General features: G+C 43.3%; 1 protein-coding gene across 1 annotated transcript in view; it reads right to left on the bottom strand.

Annotated features, from left to right (window-relative positions):
* The window catches only part of LAMB1 (laminin subunit beta 1), a 69711-nt gene that overhangs the window by 13008 nt on the left and 30544 nt on the right, over nucleotides 1–26159 (bottom strand). Inside the window, exons 21-24 of the mRNA XM_074942454.1 lie at nucleotides 25053–25277; nucleotides 22829–23046; nucleotides 21918–22014; nucleotides 1191–1560 (exon numbers count right to left, since the gene is read on the bottom strand). Coding sequence (XP_074798555.1) covers nucleotides 1191–1560; nucleotides 21918–22014; nucleotides 22829–23046; nucleotides 25053–25277 — 910 coding nt within the window. The remainder of the gene's footprint in view (nucleotides 1–1190; nucleotides 1561–21917; nucleotides 22015–22828; nucleotides 23047–25052; nucleotides 25278–26159) is intronic.

Below are 26159 nucleotides of genomic sequence, written 5' to 3'. Positions count from 1 at the left end.
AGCACCAAAAATGATCCAGCTCTAAGTAGCAGGCTGTTATAAGGCCTCAACTAATGGAAAGACTCAACTGACCTCACAAGGCTTTGAATCAGGACCATCATCACTGGGCAAGGCACTAACAGGCAATATGAGCACATGCACCAAGCCCGTGCATTACATATTAACTGATTTCAGTAATTCCCATGGCCTCTACTCCAAATAGTTGCCTCCATCCTGGAAGTACAAGGCAGTTGGTGTGTCTGAAGCTGAGCTCAGTTTACATAGTCATCAGTAGCTGGCACTTACACAGTGTTCGTTCTCTTCAAAGTCCCCTACAAACGTTAAGGGCCCACCACTCTCCCCTCCCCCAGTCCAGGTGAAAGGGAGCAAAAGTGAGATGTTTTATAAAGGAGGGGCGAGGAAGAGTGGTTCCTCTGCCTGCCCTCACCTCTCTTGGAATATAACAAATACAACAACTCTCCAGGGACACAGGTTAATGGAGCTGGGAAGCAGCCACGAATCATTAACTACAAAACCTCTTCACAAGCATTTTAGCCTCCCCTTTTGGTTTGGAAGGGAACGTTTTAAAGGTGCACGGAAAAGACTCATATTCCCATCAACTGCTTTCAGTTATTTCAATCGATAACTCTAAAGACTGTTGGTCTTTAATCAGCCTAGATTTCACAGGGGGCTCACCTGCCCTTCTCCTTAGTTTTAAATATAAAGAATACAGGACTACCGCATCTTACACTTCATGAAATGGAGACAACCAGTGTTACAACACTGGCATTTTCTGTTGACAATATTTTGGTTTTTAGATTAGAAAGAGAGACGTCTGCCCTGCTATCTAGATGGCTATAAAACAAAATTCCAAGAAGTCAGTCTCTGTCCCTACATTTTCTCACATAATAGCTGTGCTTGTCCTTTGCCCTGGGGGAATCACAAGGAATCAACATGACTGGCTCTGTGTTAATTGGTTGGCAGGCTGAAAAAATACAAGCATGGCCGCCCCTTCCAAAGATCGTGACAGTATGGGGTCCCAGCTGCATTTTGTTTGCTCTCAGTAGAATCTGACTAAGAGCACTGCAGGCCCATTCCTGCCAGACAACGAGGGCTCTCAGCTCTCACTGAGGAGTTGAGGATGCTCAGCACACTGGAGTATCGAGCCCTAACTGAGCAGGAAATATTCACACAACATGTCCTGTACTCACCCTGCTTCCTCAAAGAGATTTCCAATGTTTTTAAGGGGCTCTGCAGCTGGATTTTGAGCAAGGATACTTTTAATTTCATTCAGTTTCTCTTCCACAGTGTTGACAGTTTGCTGGTAAGGGCCAGTGACCCCACTGATTTTCAGGATTTTTGCTCTCTCCAGGAACCGCTGTGTCCTATTGGTCAGTTCACTAATGATGACGTCCCACAGAGCGAAACACTGATGGCATGGCGTGCAGTCAGGGAAGATGCCAGAGTAGCCGCGGGTGCACTTGTCACAGCTGGGTCCCTCGACACCCTCCTTACAGACGCACAGCCCCGTGGAGCGATTGCACTGAGGTGTCTGGATTCCACGGGGATCACAATCACAAGCTGGGAGGGGGGAAAAGTAACAGCAGCAAAGCTTAGACAGGATGAAAATGGTGGTAAAGTTGGCAGGAAAAATATATATTCCCTGACACAAAAAGAAGAACTTTAATCATAATTACATGAATGTGAAATCAGTGTGTATGCAAACTACAGTAGTCAGCTACATCCGGACAGGGTTACCTTGCTGTGAATGCCAGGACCAAGTATTATAAAAGGAGGACAAAGTGATACAAAGAGGGAAGAAATCCAGAAAGGTTTTTAAGGACCCATTTCACAAGACTCTGAAAGAGTCACAACGTATACTAGGGATGGACCCATCCTACAGTGTATTTGGAACTGGATTAGGTTGGAATCTGTGACCAAATGTTGAGGGTATTTTGTTTTTCTGGCCTCCTCCCCCGCCCCCATCTCCTCATTAGAAAGAGCCAGGCCCCTCATTGTTAAATATTGATCTGGATTTAAAGTGGGGGGGGCCCCCCTCTGGTATGTATATATGGATAGGATGGAATTCGTGCAAGGGAAGGGAGGTAGGAAGAAAAACAAGCAAAATAATGAATACTAGGAATTTAAAAAAAAAACGTGTTTGCAATGGGGAAAAGGCAGACAAATGTCCTAAAATTCTACCACGCAAGTGCCAAATGTCACAAGAGACCACACACTCTCTCTTTGTCATGGTAGAGGGAGGACAAAGCTGAGCATAGGCAACTTTTTAATGATCGTGAATTCGGATGACAAGCAATTTCTATTGAGCTAATCAGGAAGGGGCAAGTACAAGCAAATGCAATTATTTGGTATATAAACATTTGTCTACATTTATATGCAAATCAGGTACAACTCTCCAGTTCCTGGTGAATTGCTGATTGTAGCCCATATGGTAAATTCTGGGCACCCAGGTCTACAAGCTGACTGTACAGATGTATTTCTAGTTGGCCTTAATCCACATGTGAGAGGATTATTAAACTGATGTGCTACACTGCTGGTTTTTTAAAAACCCATTTGCACTTTGTAAATAAACTGTCTAAGAGAAGCAGAATTTACAAGCAGCGGAAGTTTGAGTTTTTAATCTGACCTTTCCCTAAATAGCCAGGTAGGAGAAGCAGAGAGGAAATTACCAAGCTTCAAAGCTCCTAATAAAGGGATGGCAGCAAAGAACAAAAAGGGAGAAGCCTTGCAACTATGCTGGAACTGCCATTCATATCTTCGTGGTGAAATGAACCCAAAATAGATCAAACGCACATTCCTTTAACAATTAACAAGAGGTCTTTGACACCCAGCAGATGAAAGCCTTCAGTTACACATCACATCTTTCAAGAACACCTCATAAATGTAACACATAGTAATACTGTTCCTGATGGATTTATGGGCCATTTGTATGTTCCTCTAGCAGAGTTATAGGCTATTGTTAAAGTCCCTTCTGAAAATGTCCATGTTCTTGCTAAACAGGCACTTCCCCTTGAAAATGACATGAAAGCAAAATAAAGCAGGTCATCTATACCACGTTTCAGAGTAGCAGCCGTGTTAGTCTGTATTCATAAAAAGAAAAGGAGTACTTGTGGCACCTTAGAGACTAACTAATTTATTTGAGCATAAGCTTTCGTGAGCTACAGCTCACTGCATCTGATGAAGTGAGCTATAGCTCACAAAAGCTTGAGCTGTAGCTCACGAAAGCTTATGCTCAAATAAATTGGTTAGTCTCTAAGGTGCCACAAGTACTCCTTTTCATCTATACCAGTTCTCAACCAGGGGTATAGGTACGCCTGGGGGGTACTAAGAAGTCTTCCAGGGGGTACATCAACTCATCTAGATATTTGCTTAGTTTTACAACAGGCTGCATAAAAAGCACTAATGAAGTCAGTACAAACTAAAATTTCATACAGATAATGACTTGTTTATACTGCTCTATAATACTATCCGCTGAAATGTAAGTACAATATTTATATTCCAAATGATTTATTTTATAATTGTATGGTAAAAATGAGAAAGTAAGCATTTTTGCAGTAATAGTGTGCTGTGATGCTTTTGTATTTTTATGTCTGATTTTGTAAGTAAGTAGTTTTTAAGTGAGGTAAAGCTTGGGAGTATGCAAGACAAATCAGACTCCTGAAAGGAGTATAGTAGTCTGTAAAGGTTGAGAGCCACTGATCTATACTGCTTGCTTTCATGCGATTACTTCATAATATATCCTCAGTCCTTAACCAATTTATTATTTTTTCCCTCTTTTTCTAAAAAAAGACCTTAAAGGAACAAATTGCTTCATAAACAAAAACTGCTTTTTTATAGAGCATGAATACAACAGATACCAGAATACAGAAATGACTTCTGTTCCGGGTGAGTCAGTTTATGTCTGCACAATTTAGCAAAATGGTCCTTTTGTTCTCTGAATTGTACTCAGACACAAGAGATTGTTTTTACTTTACATCAAAGCGCTTAAGTATTCCCACAGCAATTTGCTATGGAGTATATTCCCCACAGGCAAATCCTCAGGCTCCTATTTGAAGGAGGTCAGTTAACCCTTTCATCAACTATTACGCCTGGAAATAAGACACTCAGTATAGCGGTCAATTATCCAAATTCCATTATACTGATTAACAAAAGGTAGAGTACATGGTATGTATTTTTTCCCCTCAAAGAGCCCTAGATTATACTGAATTACATGTAAATTCAGCAAATCAGATCACTGTTTTATTTATAATTTATCTGCAGATTTAAAAAGCAATCAGTTAAGACCCTTGAGGCAATTCTAATCTGGTTTTCCAACCAGATCACAGCAGGCAAATAACACTCCTGTACCATCATTTACATGATAAAGTGCATCCAAACCCGGTACTCCACTTTGGAGACTTAGAGAAACAAAACAATAGAGGATATGCGGGGCGGGGAGTGGGGGAGGAGGAAGGGCTGAAATTAAGCATCTCCCAGTCCCCAAACTTTCTCAGATAACCAAGCTCTGTGACTGTCAGCACAAACATACTTATAGTATCTAAGAAGCTGTGATCAACCACAGAAAAGCAGAAATCTATAGAATTTCAAGGGAATAAATTCAACGCATAGAAAATGGTTTGTAAAAATGGCACGTTTACACTTTCACTATGTCACGGACTGCTGCTAGGACTGCAACATCAGCCAGACCAGACGATAAAGCACAAGTTTATTTCTGAGTAAAACAATCTTAGTTTAAGAGAAAGCAAAGTAAAACCACTCCAAGGACTAGCATAATAAGGAACAATAGAAATGAAAAGCAGAGCTTTATTTCAGTCACCTTTTTTAATTTGAGAGGAATTTTTACATTTGTGGTATGGTTTCTCCAGGCCGAGCCCACTTTGTAGCACTAACTGAAGGCCATACTGGGGTCAGACCAAAGGCCCATCTAGCCCAGTGTCCTGTCTTCTGACAGTGGCCAATGCCAGGCGCCCCAGAGGAAATGAACAGAACAGGTAATCATCAAGTGATCCATCCCCTGTTGCCCATTCCCAGCTTCTGGCAAACAGAGGCTAGGGACACCATCCTTGCTCATCCTGGCTATTAGCTATAGATGGATCTATCCTCCATGAATTTATCTAGTTCTTTTTTGAACCCTCTTATAGTCTTGGCCTTCACAACATCCTCTAGCAAGGAATTCCACAGATTGACTGTGCGTTGTGTGAAAAAAATACTTCCTTTTGGTTTGTTTTAAACCTGCTGCCTATTTCATTGGGTGACCCCCTAGTTCTTGTGTCATGAGAAGGAGTAAACAACACTTTATTTACTTTCTCCACACCAGTCATGATTTTATAGATCTGTATCATATCCCCCCCCTTAGTCGTCTCTTTTCCAAGCTGAAAAGTCCCAGTCTTACTAATCTCTCCTCATACAGCAGCCGTTCCATACCCCTAATAATTTTTGTTGACCTTTTCTAAAACTTTCCAAGTCCAATATATCTTTTTTGAGATGGGGTGACCACATCTGTGCACAGTATTGAAGATGTGGATGTACCATGCATTTATATATAGGCAATATGATATTTTCTGTCTTATTTATCCCTTTCTTAATGATTCCCAACATTCTGTATGCTTTTTTGACTGCCGCTGCGTATTGAGTGGATGTTTTCAGAGAACTATCCACAGAGACTCCCAAGATCTCTTTCTTGAGTGGTAACAGTTAATTTAGACCTGCATCATTATATGTACAGTTGGGATTATGTTTTCCAATATGCATTATTTTGCATTTATCAACATTGAATTTCATCTGCCATTTTGTTGCCCAGTCACCCAGTTTTGAGAGATCCCTTTGTAGCTCTTCGCAGTCTGCCTGGGACTTAACTATCTTGAGTAGTTTTGTATCATCTGCACATTTTGCAACATCACAGTTTACCCCTTTTTCCAGATAATTTGTGAATATGTTGAATAGGACTGGTCCCAGTACAGACCCATGGCAGACACCACTGCTTACCCTCTCCATTCTGAAAACTGACCATTTATTCTGACCCTTTGTTTCCTATCTTTTAACCAGTTATCAATCCATGAGAGAACCTTCCCTCTTATCCCATAACTGCTTACTTTGCTTAAGAGCCTTTGGTGAGGGACTTTGTCAAAGGCTTTCTGAAAACCTAAATACACCATATCCACTGGATCCTCCTTGTCCACATGCTTGTTGACCCCCTCAAAGAATTCTAGTAGATTGGTGAAGCATGATTTCCGTTTACAAAAACCATTTTGACTCTTCCCCAACAAATTATGTTCATCTATATGTCTGACAATTTTGTTCTTTACTATAGTTTCAACCAGTTTGCCTGGTACAGAAGTCAGGCTTACCAGCCTGTAATTTGAGCCCTTTTTAAAAATTGGCGTCACATTAGCTATCCTCCAGTCATTTGGTACAGAAGCTGATTTAAATGATAGGTTACAGACTACAGTTAGTAGTCCTGCAATTTCATATTTTAGTTCCTTCAGAACTCTTGGGTGAATACCATCTGATCCTGGTGACTGATTACTGTTTAGTTTATCAATTTGTTCCAAAACCTCCTCTATTGATACCTCAATCTGGGACAGTTCCTCAGATTTGTCACCTAAAAAGAATGGCTCAGATTTGGGAATCTCCCTCACATCCTCAACTGTAAAGACCGATGCAAAGAATTAATTTAGTTTCTCTGCAATGGTCTTATCATCCTTGAGTGCTCCTTTAGCATCTCAATCATCCAGTGGCCCCACTGGTTGTTTAGCAGGCTTCCTACTTCTAATGTACTTTTTAAAAAAAAATTCCTATTACTTTTGGAGTCTTTGGCTAACTGTTCTTCAAATTCTTTTTTGGTCTTTCTAATTATATTTTTACACTTCATTTGCCAGAGTTTATGTTCCCTTCTATTTTCCTCATTAGGATTTAACTTCCACTTTTTAAAAGGATGCCTTTTTGCCTCTCATGGCTTCTTTTACTTTGTTGCTTAGCCACGGTGGCTCTTTTTTGGTTCTCTTACTATGTTTTTTAATTTGGGGTATACATTTAAGTAGAGCCTCTATTAAAAGTTTATTAAAAGTCTTTTAAAAGTTTCCATGCAGCTTGCAGGAATTTTACTTTTGGTGCTGTACCTTTTAATTTCTGTTTAACTAACCTCATTTTTGTCTAGTTCCTCTTTCTGAAAGTAAATGTTACAGTGTTGGGCCGCTGTGGTGTTTTCTCTGCCACAGGGATGTTAAATTTAATTATATTATGGTCACTATTACCAAGCGATCCAGCTATATCCACCTCTCGGACCTGATCCTGTGCTCCACTTAGGACTAAATCAAAAATTGCCTCTCCTCTTGTGGGTTCCAGGACCAGCTGCTCCAAGAAGCAGTCATTTAAGATGTCAAGAAACTTTATATCTGCATCCCTTCCTGAGGTGACATGTACCCAGTCAATACAGGGATAGCTGAAATCCCCCATTATTAGAGTTTTTTTATTTTAATAGCCTCTCTGATCTTCCTGATCATTTCATAGTCACTATCACCATCGTTGTCAGGTGGTCTGGAATATATCCCTACTACTATATTCTTGTTATTTAAGCATGGAATTACTATTCATAGATATTCTATGGTACAGTTTGGTTCATTTAAGATTTTTACTTCATCTGATTCTACGCTTTCTTTCACATTTAGTGCCACTGCCACTCCCACACCAGCATGACCTGTTCTGTCCTTCTGACATATTTTGTACCCTGGTATTACTGTGTCCCATTGATTATCCTTATTCTACCAAGTTTCTGTGATGCCTATTATATCAATATCCTCATTTAAAACGAGGCACTCTAGTTCACCCATCTTATTATTTACACTTCTAGCATTGTTATATAAGCACTTTAAAAGCTTGTCACTTTTTAGCTGTCTGTCATTACATGATGTAATTGAATGGGACTTTTTTTTCTTTTGACTGTTTCTCATCAGATCCTACCTGTATTTTATCATCTTCCATCCTTCACCTCCTTATTAGGACACAGGGAATCTCCATTTATAGGTCCTCCCCAAGGGATGTCCGAACATCTGCTCTTCTACACCTGTCGGCTTTCTCCCAGCCCTTAGTTTAAAAACTGCTCTACGACCTTTTTAATTTTAAACGCCAGGAATCTAGTTGCAATCGGGTTTAGGTGGAGCGCATCCTTCCTGTATAGGCTTCCCTTTCCCAAAAGTTTCCCCAGTTCCTAATAAATCTAAACCCCTACTCCCTGCACCATCATCTCATCCACGCATTGAGACCCTGCAGTTCTGCTTGTCTAACTGGCATGAGCATGGAACTGGAAGCATTTCAGAGAACGCTACCAGGGAGGTCCTGGACTTCAATCTCTTACCTAGCAGCCTAAATTTGGCCTCCTGGACCTCTCTCCTATCCTTCCTTATGTCATTGGGACCTACATGTACCACAACCACTGGCTCCTCCCTAGCACTACACATAAGCCTATCTAGATGTCTCGAGAGATCCGCAACTGTCACACCAGGCAGGCAAGTTACCATGCGGTTCTCCCGGTCATCACATACCCAGCTATCTATGTTCCTAAGGATCGAATCGCCCATTACCAATACCTGTCTCTTCCTAATAACTGGAGTTCCCTCCCCCGGAGAGGTAGCCTCAGTGCGAGAGGATACCACATCATCATCTGGAAATGGGATCATTTCCCTTTGCTCCAGTTGGATGTTCTCCTTCCCTGAGACTTTCATCCTCCTCAACAGCACAGAGGCCGTCAGATGGGGGGTGGGACCATTCTACTGTGTCCCGGAAAGTCTCATCTACGTACCTCAAGCTCCTCCAGCTCAGCCACCCTGGTCTCCAAAGCCCATACACAGTCTCTGAGGGCCTGGAGCTCCTTGCACCGAATGCGCACATACGCCACACATACACACACATTATGCCATGTAATACACACCTACGCCACCTGCCCATAGGGCAGGTAATCATACATGCTGTATTGGGTGCAATAAACTGGGTCGCCCCCACTCTGTTTCTATTTCTTGAAGTCTCATACAGAATCAATCACCTGTTTACCTTGCTACTTATATATAACTTTCAGTAACCTAACAACCACTCCACCCACACAACACTACTTTATCATTATATTTTTTTAAAAAGTTTCCCATCCAAGGCTCCCTGACACATCATTAACACAATAAAATCCTAGCAGCATTAATCATTTCAACAGGAACTCAGGCAGGCAGACACCTACAGAAACTTTTTTGTCCATCACACTGTGGGGAAACAAACCCTCAGCCTTCTGCAAAAACTCCAAACAGGTGTCTCATGGAGCATGCTCAAAATGTCACTGAATTTGAGCTATTTCACACCAAGTGGGATGTGGGAACAAGTTCCAGTCCTGGAGCCCTTAGTGAGGGGGATCGAGCTCAAATACCTCTGCTGACCACAGCTGTGGCAGGTTGGCATGTGGAGGACAGGCCAGTCCCAGGACATTTAAAACTTTAAAGGTCACAACAAACACCTTAAGCTCCACCCGGAGTCGAATGGATAGCCAGGGCAGATTTTGGAGCACTGGCATCACAGGTATGTGTGAGATGCTGCCGCATTCAATAAGCAGCCCACAGCTTTCTGCACCAGCTTTTTAAGGTGTAGTCCCAGCCAGCGTGCCTCGCAACAGTGTAATCAAAAGCACAGATGAGAGTGGCATGGTCTGCATTCAAAAGGAAAGATTGCAACCTCCAGCCCAGACACAGATGGTAATAATCTGACTAGGGGCTTGTCTACACTGTCACTTTAGACTGCTGCACCTTTCTCACTCAGGGGTGTGAGAGAAAACACCCCCGAGCGCTGCGAGTTTCAGCGCTGTAACGCGCCGGTGTAGACAGTGCACCAGCGCTGGGAGCTGCGCCCCTCATGGAGGTGGTTTTTTTAGAGCGCTGGGAGAGCTCTCTCCCAGTGCTCTGCCATGACTATACAAGCCATGTTAAAGCACTGCCGTGGCAGCGCTTTAACATTGCCAGTGTAGACAAGCCCCAAATTAATGCTGCAATATGATCATCAGACAGCAAGCGGACAGCAAAAATCACCCCAACACTAGAATTCCTAGAAATTAATGATGGACAAGCTCCCGCAGTCAAAGGGCTTAATGTGGTTTTAGTTCTCATCACAAGTAATCTGGGGTGGGTATACACCAGAACCAAACTGTGACACTTCTTGATTCAGGTAGCCTGCAAAAGTGTAACTTAATGCCCACCTCTACCTGTGGAGCTGCATTTCTGACCCTGCAAGACACACCTACAGAGCCCACCCCCAGCCTAGAAACCACAGCTGAATCCTTGGGACTCAGAACCCTCTCGACTAGCTGAAGAGGTACCAGCCACTGTCTCAGATTTTTATGTGACACTTTACAGTCACTAGCTGTACAGTCGCTAGTTTACAAGATGAGGATACAAAGTTATTAGCTTAAAGCTAGTCATCCGATTTTCCCCAGGAAGAACAATGAGAGACATCCAGGACACAAGAGTGTTTCAGTGCATATCTAATTGCTGGAAATCGCTCCCAGAGGTCACTTGGGAGTGTGGGTATTGGGGCTAATACTGCAAATCCGATGAGAAGAGCACTGAAGGCCCTTTTAAGCAAAGGTAAAGGTCTTGTACTCACATGACTAGAAATTGGGGGAGAATGGTTCATTCTTCACTTTAAAACCACACAGATGCTGATATTACAGAACAGTCTCTGGTCTTTACATTTCTGCCCAAAACAGATTTAGATGCCGTAACCAGCTATGGTTAGTAATTGCCTTTAAAACAAATAACTGATTGTTCTCTTTTCACATGGATTGGTGGGGGAAAGAGCTACAAGGGTGGGGGAAAGAGCTGCAAATTAATACATGGAAAACTGCTTGCTTTGCAGATTAGGATTAGTTACAAGAGGATGATCAAACATGTTCTTTAGTAAGCGGCATAGGCATGGGACCTAGGAGTGCAGGTTTTACGCGGGGCTGCTGGCCCCATGCCCAGGCCTCCAATCCCCAGCCCGGGGCTTGGGACCCAGCCACTGGCCCTGCTCCCGGTCTCATGCACTGTGTCCGGGGCTTGGGTCCTGGCCGTTAGCCCTGCACACAGCACTGCTCCCAGCCCCAGCTGGGGGGGAGGGGCAGACAGGGGTACGGGGGCTGGGCTTTCAGCACCCCCACTATTAAAAGGGTTCCAGCACCACTAGTAAGTGGAAAGGGATACAGTGATCAAAACTCTCATTATTATTAGCTAAAGAATATGCATTCTAGCCTGAGCAGTAGTGCTGAATCAGTAAATCTAAATTTTTCCCTGTGGACAATTTTGTGGGATCGAAAAAGCCCCCCTTTTGAAATTAGAAAGACAAGGTGGATGAGGTCTTTTATTGGACCAGCTTCTGTTGGTCCAATAAAAGCTTTTCGATCTTACACAGAGGTGTAAGAAACAATTTGTATAGTGGGGGTGCTGAGAGCCACTGCACCAAACTGGAAACCTTTTATAGAATGGAAACCATTTCAAGCGGGGGGTTGCAGCAGCACCACCTGCACCCCTAGCTCCAGCACCTACATTACACAGAGTTCTTCTTCAGGTCTCATGTTTCCCTGACCTGGAGAAGAGCTCTGTGTAAGCGCAAAAGCTTGTCTCTCTCAACAACGGAAGCTGGTCCAATAAAATATTTTCTCACCCACCTTGTCTCTCTAATATACTGGGACCAACTCAGCTGCAACACTACATACAACCTTTTGAAATTATTCAACCAAAAAGTTCCAGATTTTCAGCACAGATTTTTCAAAATGAAGTGAAAGTTTTCATTTCATCTCATTTTGAAAGGTCAGTTGGGAACTACATTTTTTTGCTTTGAGGTTTCCGATTGGAAAATTAAAATATTTCGTTGAAATTGACGTTTTCCTACAGAACATTTTGATTTAGCCAAAACAATTATTTCAGTGTCAGTGACCTCCTTATAAATATTTGTTACAGAAACTCCAAGAAGCCCAGGACTTCTGGTTTCATTTTTAAAGGCCAGACGCTACATCTTAGAAAAGCAGCTAAGTCTGAATGGGATGAAAATAGTTGGCCTCATTCAGCTTTTCAAAAACGGTGACTGTATCCTTCTTTGAGAGGAGCGTTAACTAAATCAAACATGTAACCCAGGGGTTCTCAAACTGGGGGTCGGGCGGGGGGGCGCGAGGTTATTATGTGGGGGGTCATGAGCTGTCAGCTTCCACTCCAAGCCCCGCTTTGCCTCCAGCATTTATAATGGTGTTAAATATATAAAAAAGTGTTTTTAATTTGGGGGGGGGCGGAGAGGATCGCACTCAGAGGCTTGCTATGTGAAAGGGGTCACCAGTCCAAAATTTGAGAACCACTGATGTAACCAATATTAGCCACATCACTTAATGCACTGCTGGAAGGCACTCAAATACTATGGTGCTGAGCTTGGTACATGAACTTAGATATTTTTCTTTCACACCTTTAAATTGGGCTGGACAACATTAAACGTTTTGTCCCCACAGTAAAACAGCTACTGGTTTGTTCAGACTCGGCGGGACCTCCTGACTGTAGTGATCCATTATGACAAACTATACAGTAATTTGTAAGGTTGAAACTCAGTGCATTAGCTTTTGTATAGCTAACATATAAATGGAGTGTGTGCGCAGGTGCGTTTGAATAGTTAGCTATTGATTCAAATTATTCTATAAACGTATTGCTAACTCCTTGGCATTATAATTTTCAGTGCTGAGAAAGAATGCAAAACATCATAGCTGACTTTACAGGGGCTGCTGAGACGTAAGAATTCTGTTGTATCAGAAGGTGCTGGCATATCTTACTTAAGGGCAGTTTCCTGGAACTCAACCACTGCATATGTTAGAGTATTTTAGGAACTGTGTTTATAGAAAGATGCATTAGAACTAAGAATGTTAGCGTGCAAGTATTTAACCACAGGTAAAGACCCCAGTACTTTAACAGATATTACAGGGACAGGCATCCTAGAAATATCTAAAATAGAGAAAAGAACCTTCAGTCAAAATCCTCCTCTATTTTCAGCACTTGATAGAAATGTTACTTTCTCTTATACAGATTCAAATAGCAGCCAAGTTCTTTTATCTTTCCAAAGGGCATGATATTCTAGTCTAGATACGGCAGTACAGCAATGCATACGCAATCTTCAGATTTATGAAAAGATATCGATCTTAGCTCTGTGGCTGGCCAAGTGTACTGCAGCAAGCTTGGCCAAGGCACAACAGCCGTTTTGCAACTGTTCTAAATGTATCAAAGAGCATCTGATACTCCACAAAAGGGCTGAAATGCCAGCCCCATAAATCAGGGGTGGGCAAACTTTGTGGCCTAAGGGCCACATCTGGCAATAGAAATTGTATGGCGGGCCACGAATGCTCAGAAAATTGGGGTTGGGGTGCGGGATGGGGGGGGAAGAGGGGCTCTGCTTGGGGGTCCAGACTCTGGGGTGGGGCTGGGGATGATGGGTTTGGGGTACAGGAGGGTGCTCCAGGCTGGGATCCAGGAGTTCGGCGGGCGGGAGCGGGATCAGGGCTGGGGCAGGGGTTGGGGCATGGTGATAGGCTCAGGGGTGCAGGCTCCAGGCAGCGCTTACCTCAAGTGGCTCCCGGAAGCAGTGGCATGTCCCTTCTCCGGATTCTACGTGGAGGCGCAGCCAGGCGGCTCTGCACTCTTCCCCGTCCGCAGACACTGCCCCTGCAGCTCAGCCACCTGGAGTGGCCCCTGACCCTGCACCCCAGTTCGAGTGCCGGAGGGGGGCCACGCCGTGGCTTCCAAGAGCCGTGTGGAGTGGCCCCCGACCCTGCTCCCCGACTGGAGTGCCAGAGCGGGGCAAGCCCCAGACGCTACTCCCCAGCGGGAGCTCAAGGGCCAGCTTAAAATGGCTGGTGGGCTGGATTCGGCCTGCAGGCTGTAGTTTGCCCACCCCTGTCATAAACTCATGGCTATGTACACTCTATATGTACTCTCAAATAATCAAGATACCTAGTTTCATATATCCCAGCTGGAGAAATTCCATTTTGCTTCTCTTTAAACGAGTCTAATACAACGCAAACCAAATCAGTTTGCCTTCCCAGGGGTCCTTGACCAATAGCCATCTACTTGTCCTAGTTTTCTATAACTGTGGTAGCAACAAGCCATATATAACATGATAAACAACTGATAAATATTATTGCAGAAATGCACAGTTCAAGATATATATATATGGAGCCTCATTATAACCCAACTACTTCTCAGGAGTTCAGACTTTTCTCAGAACTCTTTCTTTTGGGCTGAAGTCAGAGCAGCAGGAACCCTGCAGGGCTCATGCACTGAACCCTGCTGTTTGGTTGCTAGGGTTTGGAAATGCTCCAGCAGGTTTGCTGGGAGGTTTGTGTTTGATGAAACCTGTAATCTTAACACTACCTTAGCAAAAGACTTTTGTGCATGTGTACACACAGAGAGTTACATACAGTTCAAAGATTAAACAAAAGCACAAGGAGTGTTTCTAGTGGGCCAGCAGTACCATTTACCTGATTCTAGACAGTACCGGAAGACAGAATTATATTTTAATTCAGAGTGAAAACCACCCCAGGACCTGCACAAGACCATACATGATGGACACACAAGGCCTCTGCATAGGTGCGAATCTTAACCCTATAATTTCTTAGCTCAGCTTTTAGCCATAAAAGCTAAATAAAGTTAAATAAGTTATTTATCTCACGTACTTTTCAAGAATATGGGCTAAAGGGTGACCAAGGCCCCAGTCCTGTAGATACTTACGACTGGATGTAGTGTTTACTACTGTGTGTAATCTCTATTGAAGTCAATAGAAGTACTCTCAGCTGTAAGAACTGTGCCCAGTATTAACGGTTTTCAGGGTCAGACCCTAAGTCTGTCTATATCTATTGTTTTCTAGATTTCAATTCCTTTTTACAAAAAAATCTAGAGAACAAACCAAAAAACAAACAAACCTGATCTCAGTGGTGCAATCTAGATGCAGTCATTAAAAACGGAAAACAACAGAGAAGAAGGGGAAACCTCTCCTTCTATTCCTGCTCTTGAGTTTGTGGTTTCCAGCAGAGCAATACAACGGCCCCACCTATGAAATTCTTTTAAGTAATTAAAAAATTACTCCCCAGAATTCCCTGACAATAAGCCCAAACTTCCTACTTAGTGGCTGAACACCCAACAATATTCCCTTCTCACGCATCCCATTTGGTGCAATCCCCTGAGTGGGGGAGGACATCTGTAATATCTGGAGTCTCAGAATGGAGTCACTCACAGATGTAGAATCTTTTCTTGCTGTGACATGTGTAGCCAGACTTTCCATTCCATAGGACTGAACTCTGTGTGTCAAAGGTGACATATAACTGTTTAATGGGTGGTGGGCACAATTTAAAGGTTATTAGGGGGCATGTGACTGCCCCACGTGTTGCCTCTGGATCTAGAACAGAGGTTTTCAAACCTTGTGGGCTGCACGCCCTCCTAGGGGGGTGCGGAGGAATGTTCAGGGGTGGGCATAAGCGGCAACACCAGGCAGCTCACGCCAGCCCCCATGCGGCGGGGCTTGGGGAGGGAGCACCACCTCACCCCTGACTTACCTCAGAGGGCCACCCAGCGTGTCTGGGTTGCAGGAGGGATGCAACCAAAAAACCTGGGGGGCACATGACCCCGCATGTCCCGCCCACGTATCACCTCTGCTGTGTCTCTCTACTAGTATTATAACAATGGTGCCAGACGTAAACTACTCCATTTTGAAGGAATGGTCTCATTCCAAAGAGCCTCTTCAATACTGATAGATGATCCACAATAATGCTCATATAGAAAGCTGATTCAGAGGTACGATGGCCAAGGTTTTCACAAGTGACCAGTATTTGGGAGGCCCAACATGAGATATCTAAAAGGGCTAGATTTTTAGGAATGTCAAGCACCAACCTGGCCTCTGAAAACCAAGGCCCATTAAGGCTTTTCCTGTCCTGAAATTGAGGTGACCGAACTCACTAGTGGACTTCTGAAAATCTTGGCCTTAGTGTTTTTTTTTAAACCCAAGATATTTAAAATTATAAAGGATGTCAAAGCAGTGTGGGCAATAGAGATCTCCCCAATGATTTCTCATCAACAATCTGATCCGGTTTCCACTGGAGCCCATTGACTCAAGATCTCTTGCAGAGGCTTCAGAGCACAGTGTACTTAGGTTGATGTGGTAAACCGTGCGAGTGTCACAGTCTCAGACAGAAGACTTTTGCACCAGCTGGATGAGGATCCAGTTCCACAGACCGCCGTGAACGAATAGATTTGTTGGGGAAGAGTGAACATGGTTTTTGTAAAGGGAAATCATGCCTTGCCAATCTGTTAGAATTCTTTGAGGTCAAGGAAACATGTGGAGAAGAGTGATCCAGTGGAAACAGCATTCTCGGGACTTTCAGAAAGCCTTTGACAAGGTCCCCCAAAGGCTCTTATGCAAATAACGCAATCATGGGATAAGAGGGAAGGTCCTCTCATGGATTGGTAACTAGTTAAAAGATAGGAAGCAAAGGGTAGGAATAAATGGTCAATTTTCAGAATGCAGAGAGGTAAATAGTTGTGTCCCCCCAGGGTCTACACTGGGATCAGTGCTGTTCAACATATTTATAAATGATCTGGAAAAGGGGGTAAACAGAGAGGTGGCAAAATTTGCAGATGATACAAAATTACTCAAGATAGTTAAGTCTAAGTTACAAAGGGATCTCTCAAAACTGGATGACTGGGCAACAAAATGGCTGATGAAATTCAATGTTGATAAATTCAAAGTAATGCACATTGGCAAACAAACCCAACTGTACATACAAAACCATGGAATCTAAATTAGCTGTTACCAGTCATGAAAGAGATCTTGAAGTCATTGTGGATAGTTCTCTGAAAACATCCACTCAATGACCAGTGGCAGTCAAAAAAGCAAACAGACTGTTAGGAACCATTAGGAAAGGGATAGATAATAAAAAGACAGAAAATTTCATAAATGCCTCTTTATAAATCCATGGTATGCTCACACCTTGAATACTGCATGCAGATCTGGTCGGTCCATCTCAAAAAAGAATTGGAAAAGGTACAGAGAAGGGCAACAGAAATGATTATGGGCACAGAACAGCTTCTGACTGAGGAGAGATTAAAAATCCTGGGACGTTTCAGATTGGAAAAGAGACGACTAAAAGGGGATGTGACAGAGGTTTATAAAATCCTGACGGGCGTGGAGAAAGAAAATAGGGAAGTGTTATTTACTCCTTCACATAATACAAGAACTAGGGTCACCCAATGAAATTAACAGGCAACAAGTTTAAAACAAACAAAAGGAAGTATTTCTTCACACAACACACAGTGAACCTGTGGAACTCATAGCCAGGGGATGTTATTAAGGCCAAAACTAAGGGCTTGTCCATACTGGCAATTAACAGCGCTGCAACTTTCTCGCTCAGGGGTGTGAAAAAACACCCCCCTGGGTGCAGCAAGTTGCAGAACTGTAAAGCGCCAGTGTAAACAGTGCCCCAGCGCTGGGAGCTACGCCCCTCGTTGAAGTGTTTTTTTTTTTAAGAGCACTGGGAGAGCTCTCTCCAAGCACTACCATGACCACACAAGGCACATTTAGCATTGCCAGTGTAGACTAGCCCCCAAATAGGGTTCAAAAAAGAACTAGATAAATTCATGGAGGATAGGTCCATTAAAGGCTATTAGCCAGGATGGCCCAGGGATGCAACCCCACCCTTTGATTGTCACTAGCCTTTGTTTGCCAGAAGCTGGGTGTGGATGAGGGGGATGGATCACTTGATTGCCCTGTTCTGTTTATTCCCTCTGAAGCACATGGCATTGGTCACTATCAGAAGACAGGACACTGGGCTAGATGGACTATTGGTCTGACCCATTATGGCCGTTCTTATGCCCCAGGCCAAATGCCCCTCTGTCAGCACTTGCAAAATGCTAGCAATGAATCCCATCACCACACAACACTCATGTGGTTTAGGCATTTGTTACAAATTCAAAAAACTTAGATCAGGTTTGTATCAGGTTCCAAGCTCCAGTAAAGCCTAGTAAACTTTAACCATTTAAAAAAAAGAACAGGAGTACTTGTGGGCACCTTAGAGACTAACAAATTTATTAGAGCATAATTTAGGTGCTTGGTCAATAAAAGGAGAGAGTGCAACTGAAATCAACCTTGACTCATGCCCAATGGAGCGGAGTGAGGGGGTCAGGATTCTCCTTTCTCAGTCCCAGAGATTCGCAGCATGCAAGATAACTAGAAAAAGCCCATGGGTAGGCTGGTATTTCTATATCATGACCTCTTGGGGTCACAGAGCAAGTTACTACAGATCAGCCCATGGGACAGGAAGCAGCTGAATTCTCTGGAGTTCTTCAGCACATAAGGTTTGGGTCATCCAAACCAGGTTAGACCAACCCCCGCATACTAATATGCTGGTATCTATTGCCTTTCAAAGTCTATGTGACTCTCAAAAGCATGGATGCTTTCTGCTAGATCAAAAACAACAAGGAGTCTGATGGCACCTTAAAGACTAACAGATTTATTTTGGAATAAGCTTTCGTGGGTAAAAAACCACCACTTCTTCAGATGCATCTTTTACCCACGAAAGCCCAAATAAATCTGTTAGTCTTTAGGGTGCCCCCGGATTCCTTGTTGTTTTTGTGGATACAGACTAACACAGCTACCTCCTGGTACTTTCTACTAGATGTGACCCCCAAGGAAGATGAAATTTTATAGCTAAGTAAGTCTGTCGCTATAAAATAGAGGGGGCGGGGTTATTAGATGGATTGAAAGTTTAAAGCTACCTTGAAAAAAGGTGTTCTGAATAATACATTATTGCTTTTTCACTTTAGAGTCATTATAAAGCAGGTTTTCCCTGTTCAAAAGAGAGCAGAAACCAAGGAAAAGGTCAGAAATGCTGGCACACAGCCAAATCTTGCTGATAACATGAACTGATGGATTCCATCAACTAGCCTTGATGGAGAGAGTTGATATCAGGAGACAATCACCGCCCTGAAGCATTATGAGATTGAAGACACAGCAGCATTTAACCAGAGGAACACACGCAGCCCTGGGGAAAGCAATTCAGCCCTGGGGAAAGCAATTAATATGCTAGTTTGCTCAGAAGAAATCTAATAAATGCCCTACCACCAAGTAACTTCAAGAGTGTCTTATCTTTATCCCTAACCAGTTCTTGAATAGCTGAGACACCCACATCTGTTTAGGTACGGGATTCCAAGGAAGATCAGTTGAAAAGGATTTATTAAAAGATCACAGCAGGTACATTTTTCCCTGCAGGAAACATACCTTAATCTAATCTAAGAGGCTGCTGCAAACCCTCCTGGCCAAGTCTCCTATTTAAACAGATCACAGACACAAGTTTGTTCTGGTCTGGACAATGTCTGAAGTTTCTTTCCCCTATTAATTAACAGACTTGCTTATAATGGAGTGACACACAACTCAGTTTTCTAAACAATCCACTTAATCTGGTTCTGGTATTTTGCTGGTTGTAGCATACTGCCTGACTAGCTAAATGCATTGTGCCTTTATGCAGCTTGAAACAAAGAGAATAATCTTTTGCTAAACAATTGAATACCGTACGTATTTTGGTAAAATTCCTTCAAAACATAGTCTAAGGCCGTGTCTACATTAGCACTTACGTTGGCAAAACTTTTGCTGCTCAGGGGTGTGGACCCCCCCGCAACCCCCAAGAAACACAAGTTTTGTTGGCATAAGCACTCGTGTGCCCAGTGCTATGTTGGGGGAAGACGCTCTCCCACCGACATAGCTACCGTTGCTCAATAGAGCTCTGCTACTGCAAGCTTGTTAGTGTAGACATGGCCTAAGAGGATGTATAGAGACAGAAAACTCCAATAGACTAAGGGCTTGTCTACACTACCAAGTTTTGTTGACAAAACATATGTCGACACCCAAAAGTTGACAAAACAAAAATCGCCAAAGGGTGTTCGTTCACATTTGTTCCCTCTGTCGACAGATCACGTCCACATTGGGGACACCATCATCGACAGGGTGAGCAATGTTGCGGGTCTGTATCCCACAGTGCAGTGTCATAGGAAGGAAGAGCTGATCACTGGGCATCTTGGGATTCTCTCCGAGCTCTCCCACAGCCCCCTCAGCTGCCGAGAGCAGCATCATGAGCAGCACAGCAGTCTGTCCCCCTACCCGGGCAGCAGGAGTCCCCTGCTGCGGTGCTCCTAGTGCAGGGCAGGACAGGAGCATTCCAATGATTTGCTCTGTTTGTTTGTTCCCCAAAGGGAGCAGCACACAGATACTTCCTGGAGCTTTGAAAGGGGAAGGGCACATGCCTACAGGGCAGCAGAGATTAAAACCCTGAGCAGAGCAATCAGGACAGGCATTGTGGGATACTGGTGGAAGCCAGTTCGGTCGACAAAACAATCAGCAGTGTCTACACTGGCTCTTTGTCGACAATAAAGGGAGGGGAAAAGACAAAAGTCTTTCACAGGGGTGGACGTTTTTTGTCGCCAAAACTGGGCATTTTTCGCGACAAAAGTCCCATTGTATTGTGTAAGCTCTTCCTATTTTGTCACCAAAAGGCAGTTTTTGGCAACAAAACTCGGTAGTATAGACAAGGCCTCAATCTGTTGGTTAAATAGAATCAAAAGTAAAAATTTAAAAGACAAGGGAAATATTTCTAAATAAAGACAAGTTCTTAAGAACATAAGAATGGCCCTACCGGGTCAGACCAAAGGTCCATCTAGCCCAGTATCCTGTCTTCCGATAGTGGCCAATGCCAGGTGCCCCAGAGGGAATGAACAGAACAGGTAATCAGCAAGTGATCCATTCCTTGTTGCCCATTCCCAGCTTCTGGCAAACAGAGGCTAGGGACACCATTCTTGCCCATCCTGGCTAATAGCCATTGATGGACCTATCCTCCATGAATTTATCTAGTTCTGTTTTGAACCCTGTTATGGTCTTGGCCTTCACAACATCCTTTGGCAAGGAGTTCCACAGGTTGACTGTGCGTTGTGTGAAGAAATACTTCCTTTTATTGGTTTTAAATCTGCTGCCTATTAATTTCATTTGGTGACCCCTAGTTCTTATGTTATGAGAAGTACTAAACACTTTCTCTACACCAGTGATGATTTTATAGACCTCAAATCATATCTCCCCTTAGCCATCTCTTTTCCACGCTGAAAAGTCCCAGTCTTATTAATCTCTCCTCAGACGGAAGCCGTTCCATATCCTTAATCATTTTTGTTGCCCTTTTCTGAACCTTTTCCAATTCCAGTATATCTTTTTTGAGATGTGGTGACCACATCTGCTCACAGTATTCAAGATGTGGGAGTATCATGGATTTATATAGAGGCAATATAATATTTTCTGTCCTATTATCTATCCCTTTCTTAATTATTCCCTATACAAGTCTACCTTGTACACCAGGCTCCACCTAGAATTTCATTGGGTCTGCCCATCCTTACTAGAACAGCATGCCAGAGTAACCAAACATGGACATGTTTCTTTATACCATTATGATGCAAACATCACAACATTAAGAAAGGTGCTGCCAAAGACCGTAAAAACCCCTTATTCTTGTTTATAATGCCTTAACTACTTGACATATTTTCCCTCTGATCTCTCTTTTCTGTATGCAAAAAGCATGCCCACCGCCATGGCATATATGAACATATGGAGTTACTGAAATGAATGCACTTTTGTTTCCTTCAGTGTGAACAAACTTAATCAAAGTGGTCAGCATTGCTCTGGAGAACCAGAACAGAGCTTGCAACATTCAGGGCAATATAAACAACTTTTACACAAACTGGTCAGCAGGACCCCTTTAAAAGAAGGTGAATAGAAGTTTAAGGGTCCCAATCACTGAAAGTGTACATGGGCAATTCTAAACACAGCAAGGGACTCGGGGGCAGAGAACTTAGACTCACCTTGGCATGCCACATTGGGGTCACCCCAGAAAAACTCTTGGCACTCCCTGCAGGTGCGGCCTCCAAACCCAGGCATGCACTGACACTGCCCCGTGAACTGTTAAAAATAGGAGAAGAAGAGAAGGTGAATTGGTTTTCCTGTCTGGAAGGGAACATCACCAGCAAAGCTCTTGGAGCTATTCCCAGCAGCTTGTGGGGATAGGGTGACCAGATAGCAAGTGTAAAAAATCGGGATGGGGGTGGGGGGATAATAGGTGCCTATATAAGAAAAAGCCCCCAAAATCAGGACATCTGGTCTCCCTATGTGGGGAACATGCTCAGGTAGTGTTATTTTGGTCTTTTCATATATTGACAAAGACTCAGCAGCCAAGCTCACTAACAGAAAGCAGAAAGCAACACGGCTGGACACAGACTGAAGCTGAAAGATAAAAATAATTTAAGAAAATTGTGATGCTTCCTATCCTATCTCTCTGGACCTGATCCTAAAAATCTCACCCCAGTGTGGACTATCTAGCCAAACATGATCTTTAGAACTGAATTACTAGGGCCAAATTTTCAAGATTGCCAGGGCCCTACAGTGCCCATCGACTTTAAAAATAGAGTTGGATGCTCAGCACTTCTGACAATCCAGCCCTTCTTGTCGTGTGTGCACTGGGAGAAGTAGTATTATTTGGGGTATAGAGACAATGCCTGTGCCTTCTTTACAATTCCTCTGGTGTTTGTCCCCGAATTGCCCTTTTTGTCATGACTTTCCCACAGCCCTAGCAGTTATACAGCTCACTGAGAATGTTACCTTCTCTTCTGGATCTGATTTACTGAACCATTGTGCAGCTTTCCTATGAATACAGCCAATAACTATGCAGAGGAGTATTTTGCTGGATAAGACTAATGAGGCCCTATGCATTTCTTACCTCATTACACGATGGCCCGAAGGAACGAGCAACATCGCACTCGCACAGTTCACATCCAGTTCCACTGGCCAGTCTCCAAGTGTGTGGTGCACAGCGATCACAGTTCTGCCCGGTCACATTGGGAAGGCATTGGCACTGGCCGGTTGTTTTCTCACACTGACAGTCTTCTGAGCTATTGCAGTGCTCTCGTACTGTTCCCAAGTAATTACAGACGCACTCTGTAATGGAAGAGCAGGCAGCCTGACTAACTCTGCTATGCTAGCACAACACCACATTAAATTGAGTCCAAACCTAAATGTCAGTTACTGATGTGTTACCAAAAGAGGAGATGGTTTGCAGGGAGACGTGATCCTATGCAAATGGGGAAAGTTACACAGACATCCCTAGCGGCATGTCCTGACATTCTAAGTTACTTAGGCTATGTCTACACTGGCAACTGAACGACAAAACTTGTCTTTCAGAGGTGTTAACCACCTCCCCCCTCACCCCAAGACAAAAGTTTTGATGTGACACGTGCCAGTGTGAACAGTGTATTGTGGGCAGGAGGGCACAAACACCGCTCATTGGGGGTGGAAGTTTTGTGTCATGTAGACATAGCCTTAGAAAACAGATGCTTTGGGAGGAAAAGCCTAATGAAGCACCTTGTAAAGCCTGTCTGGGTACACATGCCATGGTGAGGAGTGCAGTATTAACACCCCTTATGGTAAACTGCCTTCTCATTCAAATGCCTCTATTAATTTTTCAGAACTTATGCTGCAAGTTATTAACCTTGCAAAGATGCAGACAGATCTCAGAGTGTCACTACATCTGTTTCCAAGTTAATTTGAGCAATTGTGTAACTAAGGCTTAATCTTGTGAAGTGCTCCTGTAATATTCACAGTAGGTGGCTTGAGGATTCCTAACATCTTGCAGGACTAGGAGCACATATAATAAGCAGATACAGGGAGTCTTTAACGAACTCTGAAAAGTGAATTTTGTAAGAAGGGGAACACAATGGGGTTCCAGGTTAATTGTCTTCCATATAAATGCGCTCTCTTTACAAAGTGAAAGAGATTATTAGGCTGTGTCTACACGGCCACTTTCAGCGCTAAAACTTTTGTCTGTGTGGAAACCCCCCCGAATGACAAAAGTTTTAGCGCTGAAAAGCACCAGTATAGACAGCGCTTGCTCCCAGTGATAAAGCTACCACCGCTCGTTAGGCGTGGGTTTTTTTTGTTTGTTTTTTTTTAAATTGCTGGGAGAGCTCTCCCCCGGTGATAAAGTATGTCTACACTGCCCACGTCACAGCGCTGCGGCGGTCGCGCTGTAACGTGGGTAGCGTAGACATACTCTTAGTTTCCAAGTGCCAGCCCTGCAAACTCACCCTGGGATCTGCAAGTCAGGCTGGATTCTTTCTGATTCCCACATAACCACCAGAAACAGAGACTTTGCAACATGAATCTCTACAAATTCAGGGGATGGTATATGACTCACAATAGAACTCAGCTCCCTCCCTCCCTCCAGGAGATGTTTTCTCTGCTAATAGAAACAGTAAAAGAAAAAAAACCACGTTTTTGTGACTAACGATTCTGGATAAATACAGAGTAGCACTTTGGACTAAGAGATTCCCTTTTTAAAAAAAAAACAAACACAAAACAGAACACCACCATTATGTGACTATAACCACACTTAACACTTTTCATTCCCTGAGGCAGTCCTTCCTTCTAAGCTTTCAGGAACCCACTCCTGCTGTTCTTTAAAATCCCAGGAATGTTTGCGTAAACAAAAGCCATGTCTTCAGGGCTTAAGAAGCAGCAGGAAATGGCCATGCTCGATCTCTTGATAAGAGGGAAACAATGAATGCTAACAAGAAGGCAAGAAATCCTTATCCCACAAGAGCCCATTCTTTCCGTTGTTTGGACATGTAAATGCTAGGTGTTTCCTCTCTCCCTGTTACACTAAAGGACTCCTGCCCCCTGAAGAATCACACTAAAGCTGCAAACCCAATGTTTAGCCAGAGGTAATTAGGTTTCTACCATCCGTTTAATCAAAAATGGTTCCCGGCAAATTTAAAATACTTTAGGTTATCTGCAATTCTCCATGAATGTCCTGAGACCACCTGCAAAATCAACAGCTTCACAGTTCACTAGGCTTAATGATATTCTAGAGTTTAGTGCAGGTAAATGAATTCTGGCCAGTGCTGTAGAAGTGAGGAATGGGAAGTCCCCTCCCTCCCCGCACTTACTTCTGCAATCCTGTTGCGAGGCATGTCCATAGTACCCATATTTACACAGCTGGCAATTTTCACCCTCTGTCTGATACAAGCACTTCAGGCACTTTCCAGACTGCTTGTCACAGGCCCCTGGGTCAGTCATGTCAATGTTGTTGTTACACTGGCATGGCTGGCAGACTCCACCGATCTCTTCAGGGTCTCCAAAGAAACCAGAAGCACACTCATCACATCTGCTTCCTGTTTAAACAAACAATCAAATCAAGAAATTATTATTACAGCTCGTTAACATACGAGTCAATAAACAGCAAGACACTGAGACAAGAGATTGAAGGTGAGTAGTTGAAAGGAAATTGAGTTGAATATATTCAGAGAAACAAAATACAATACTTGGCTGGATCCTCACCAAGTCTAAGTTGAGTAGATCCATGGATTTCTATGGAACTGAGCCAACTTATAGCAGGGTAGCTCTTTGTCATGGATTTCAGAATTCAAGGCCCCTGATTCTGGGAAGTACTTGCAGCATGTGTTAATGGGCATCCCTATTCACGACAGCACTTAAACATAAGCTTAGCTTTAAGCCTATGCATTGACTTCAGTATTGTCCTCAATAGGGACGCTTTGCTTGAGCTGGGGACTCAAATAACTTCTAGCGTCATAAACATTCACTAAAATTTAGAGAGATAGCAAAAAAAATTTGCTATGCAAGATGTTCTTTCCTAGCTTTTTCAAAGTGCCACTCCTACCTGCAGTATTTGCCTGCTGGCTGGGAGTGGTTCTTATAACTTCATTATTTATGGATTGCTACAGGGGTACACAGTGCTTCATAGATGCATAAAATCGAAGACTTGCTCTTAAGGTGCTTACAATTTAAATTAAGCTGAACAACAGATTTGTTGGAGAGATTTGGCAGGAATAATAGGGGTGGATAACTTCTCTCTCACTCCCACTGATTTTCCAGTGAATGCTTACATACATCGCTTGCCAGAGATTGGCCCTTAATTTGTAAGTAAAAACTACAACACTTACAAATATTGGTACTATAGTAACTTCTGCCACTGCTTATGCTGGTGCTTTCTACTTCCCTCTACATAGTCCCTCTCTGTAGCTAGATTAAAACTC

The sequence above is a fragment of the Natator depressus genome, chromosome 1 (genome assembly GCF_965152275.1).
Source record: "Natator depressus isolate rNatDep1 chromosome 1, rNatDep2.hap1, whole genome shotgun sequence".
Classification (NCBI taxonomy): Eukaryota; Metazoa; Chordata; order Testudines; family Cheloniidae; genus Natator; species Natator depressus.
This window is presented reverse-complemented; position numbering and strand designations above follow the sequence as displayed.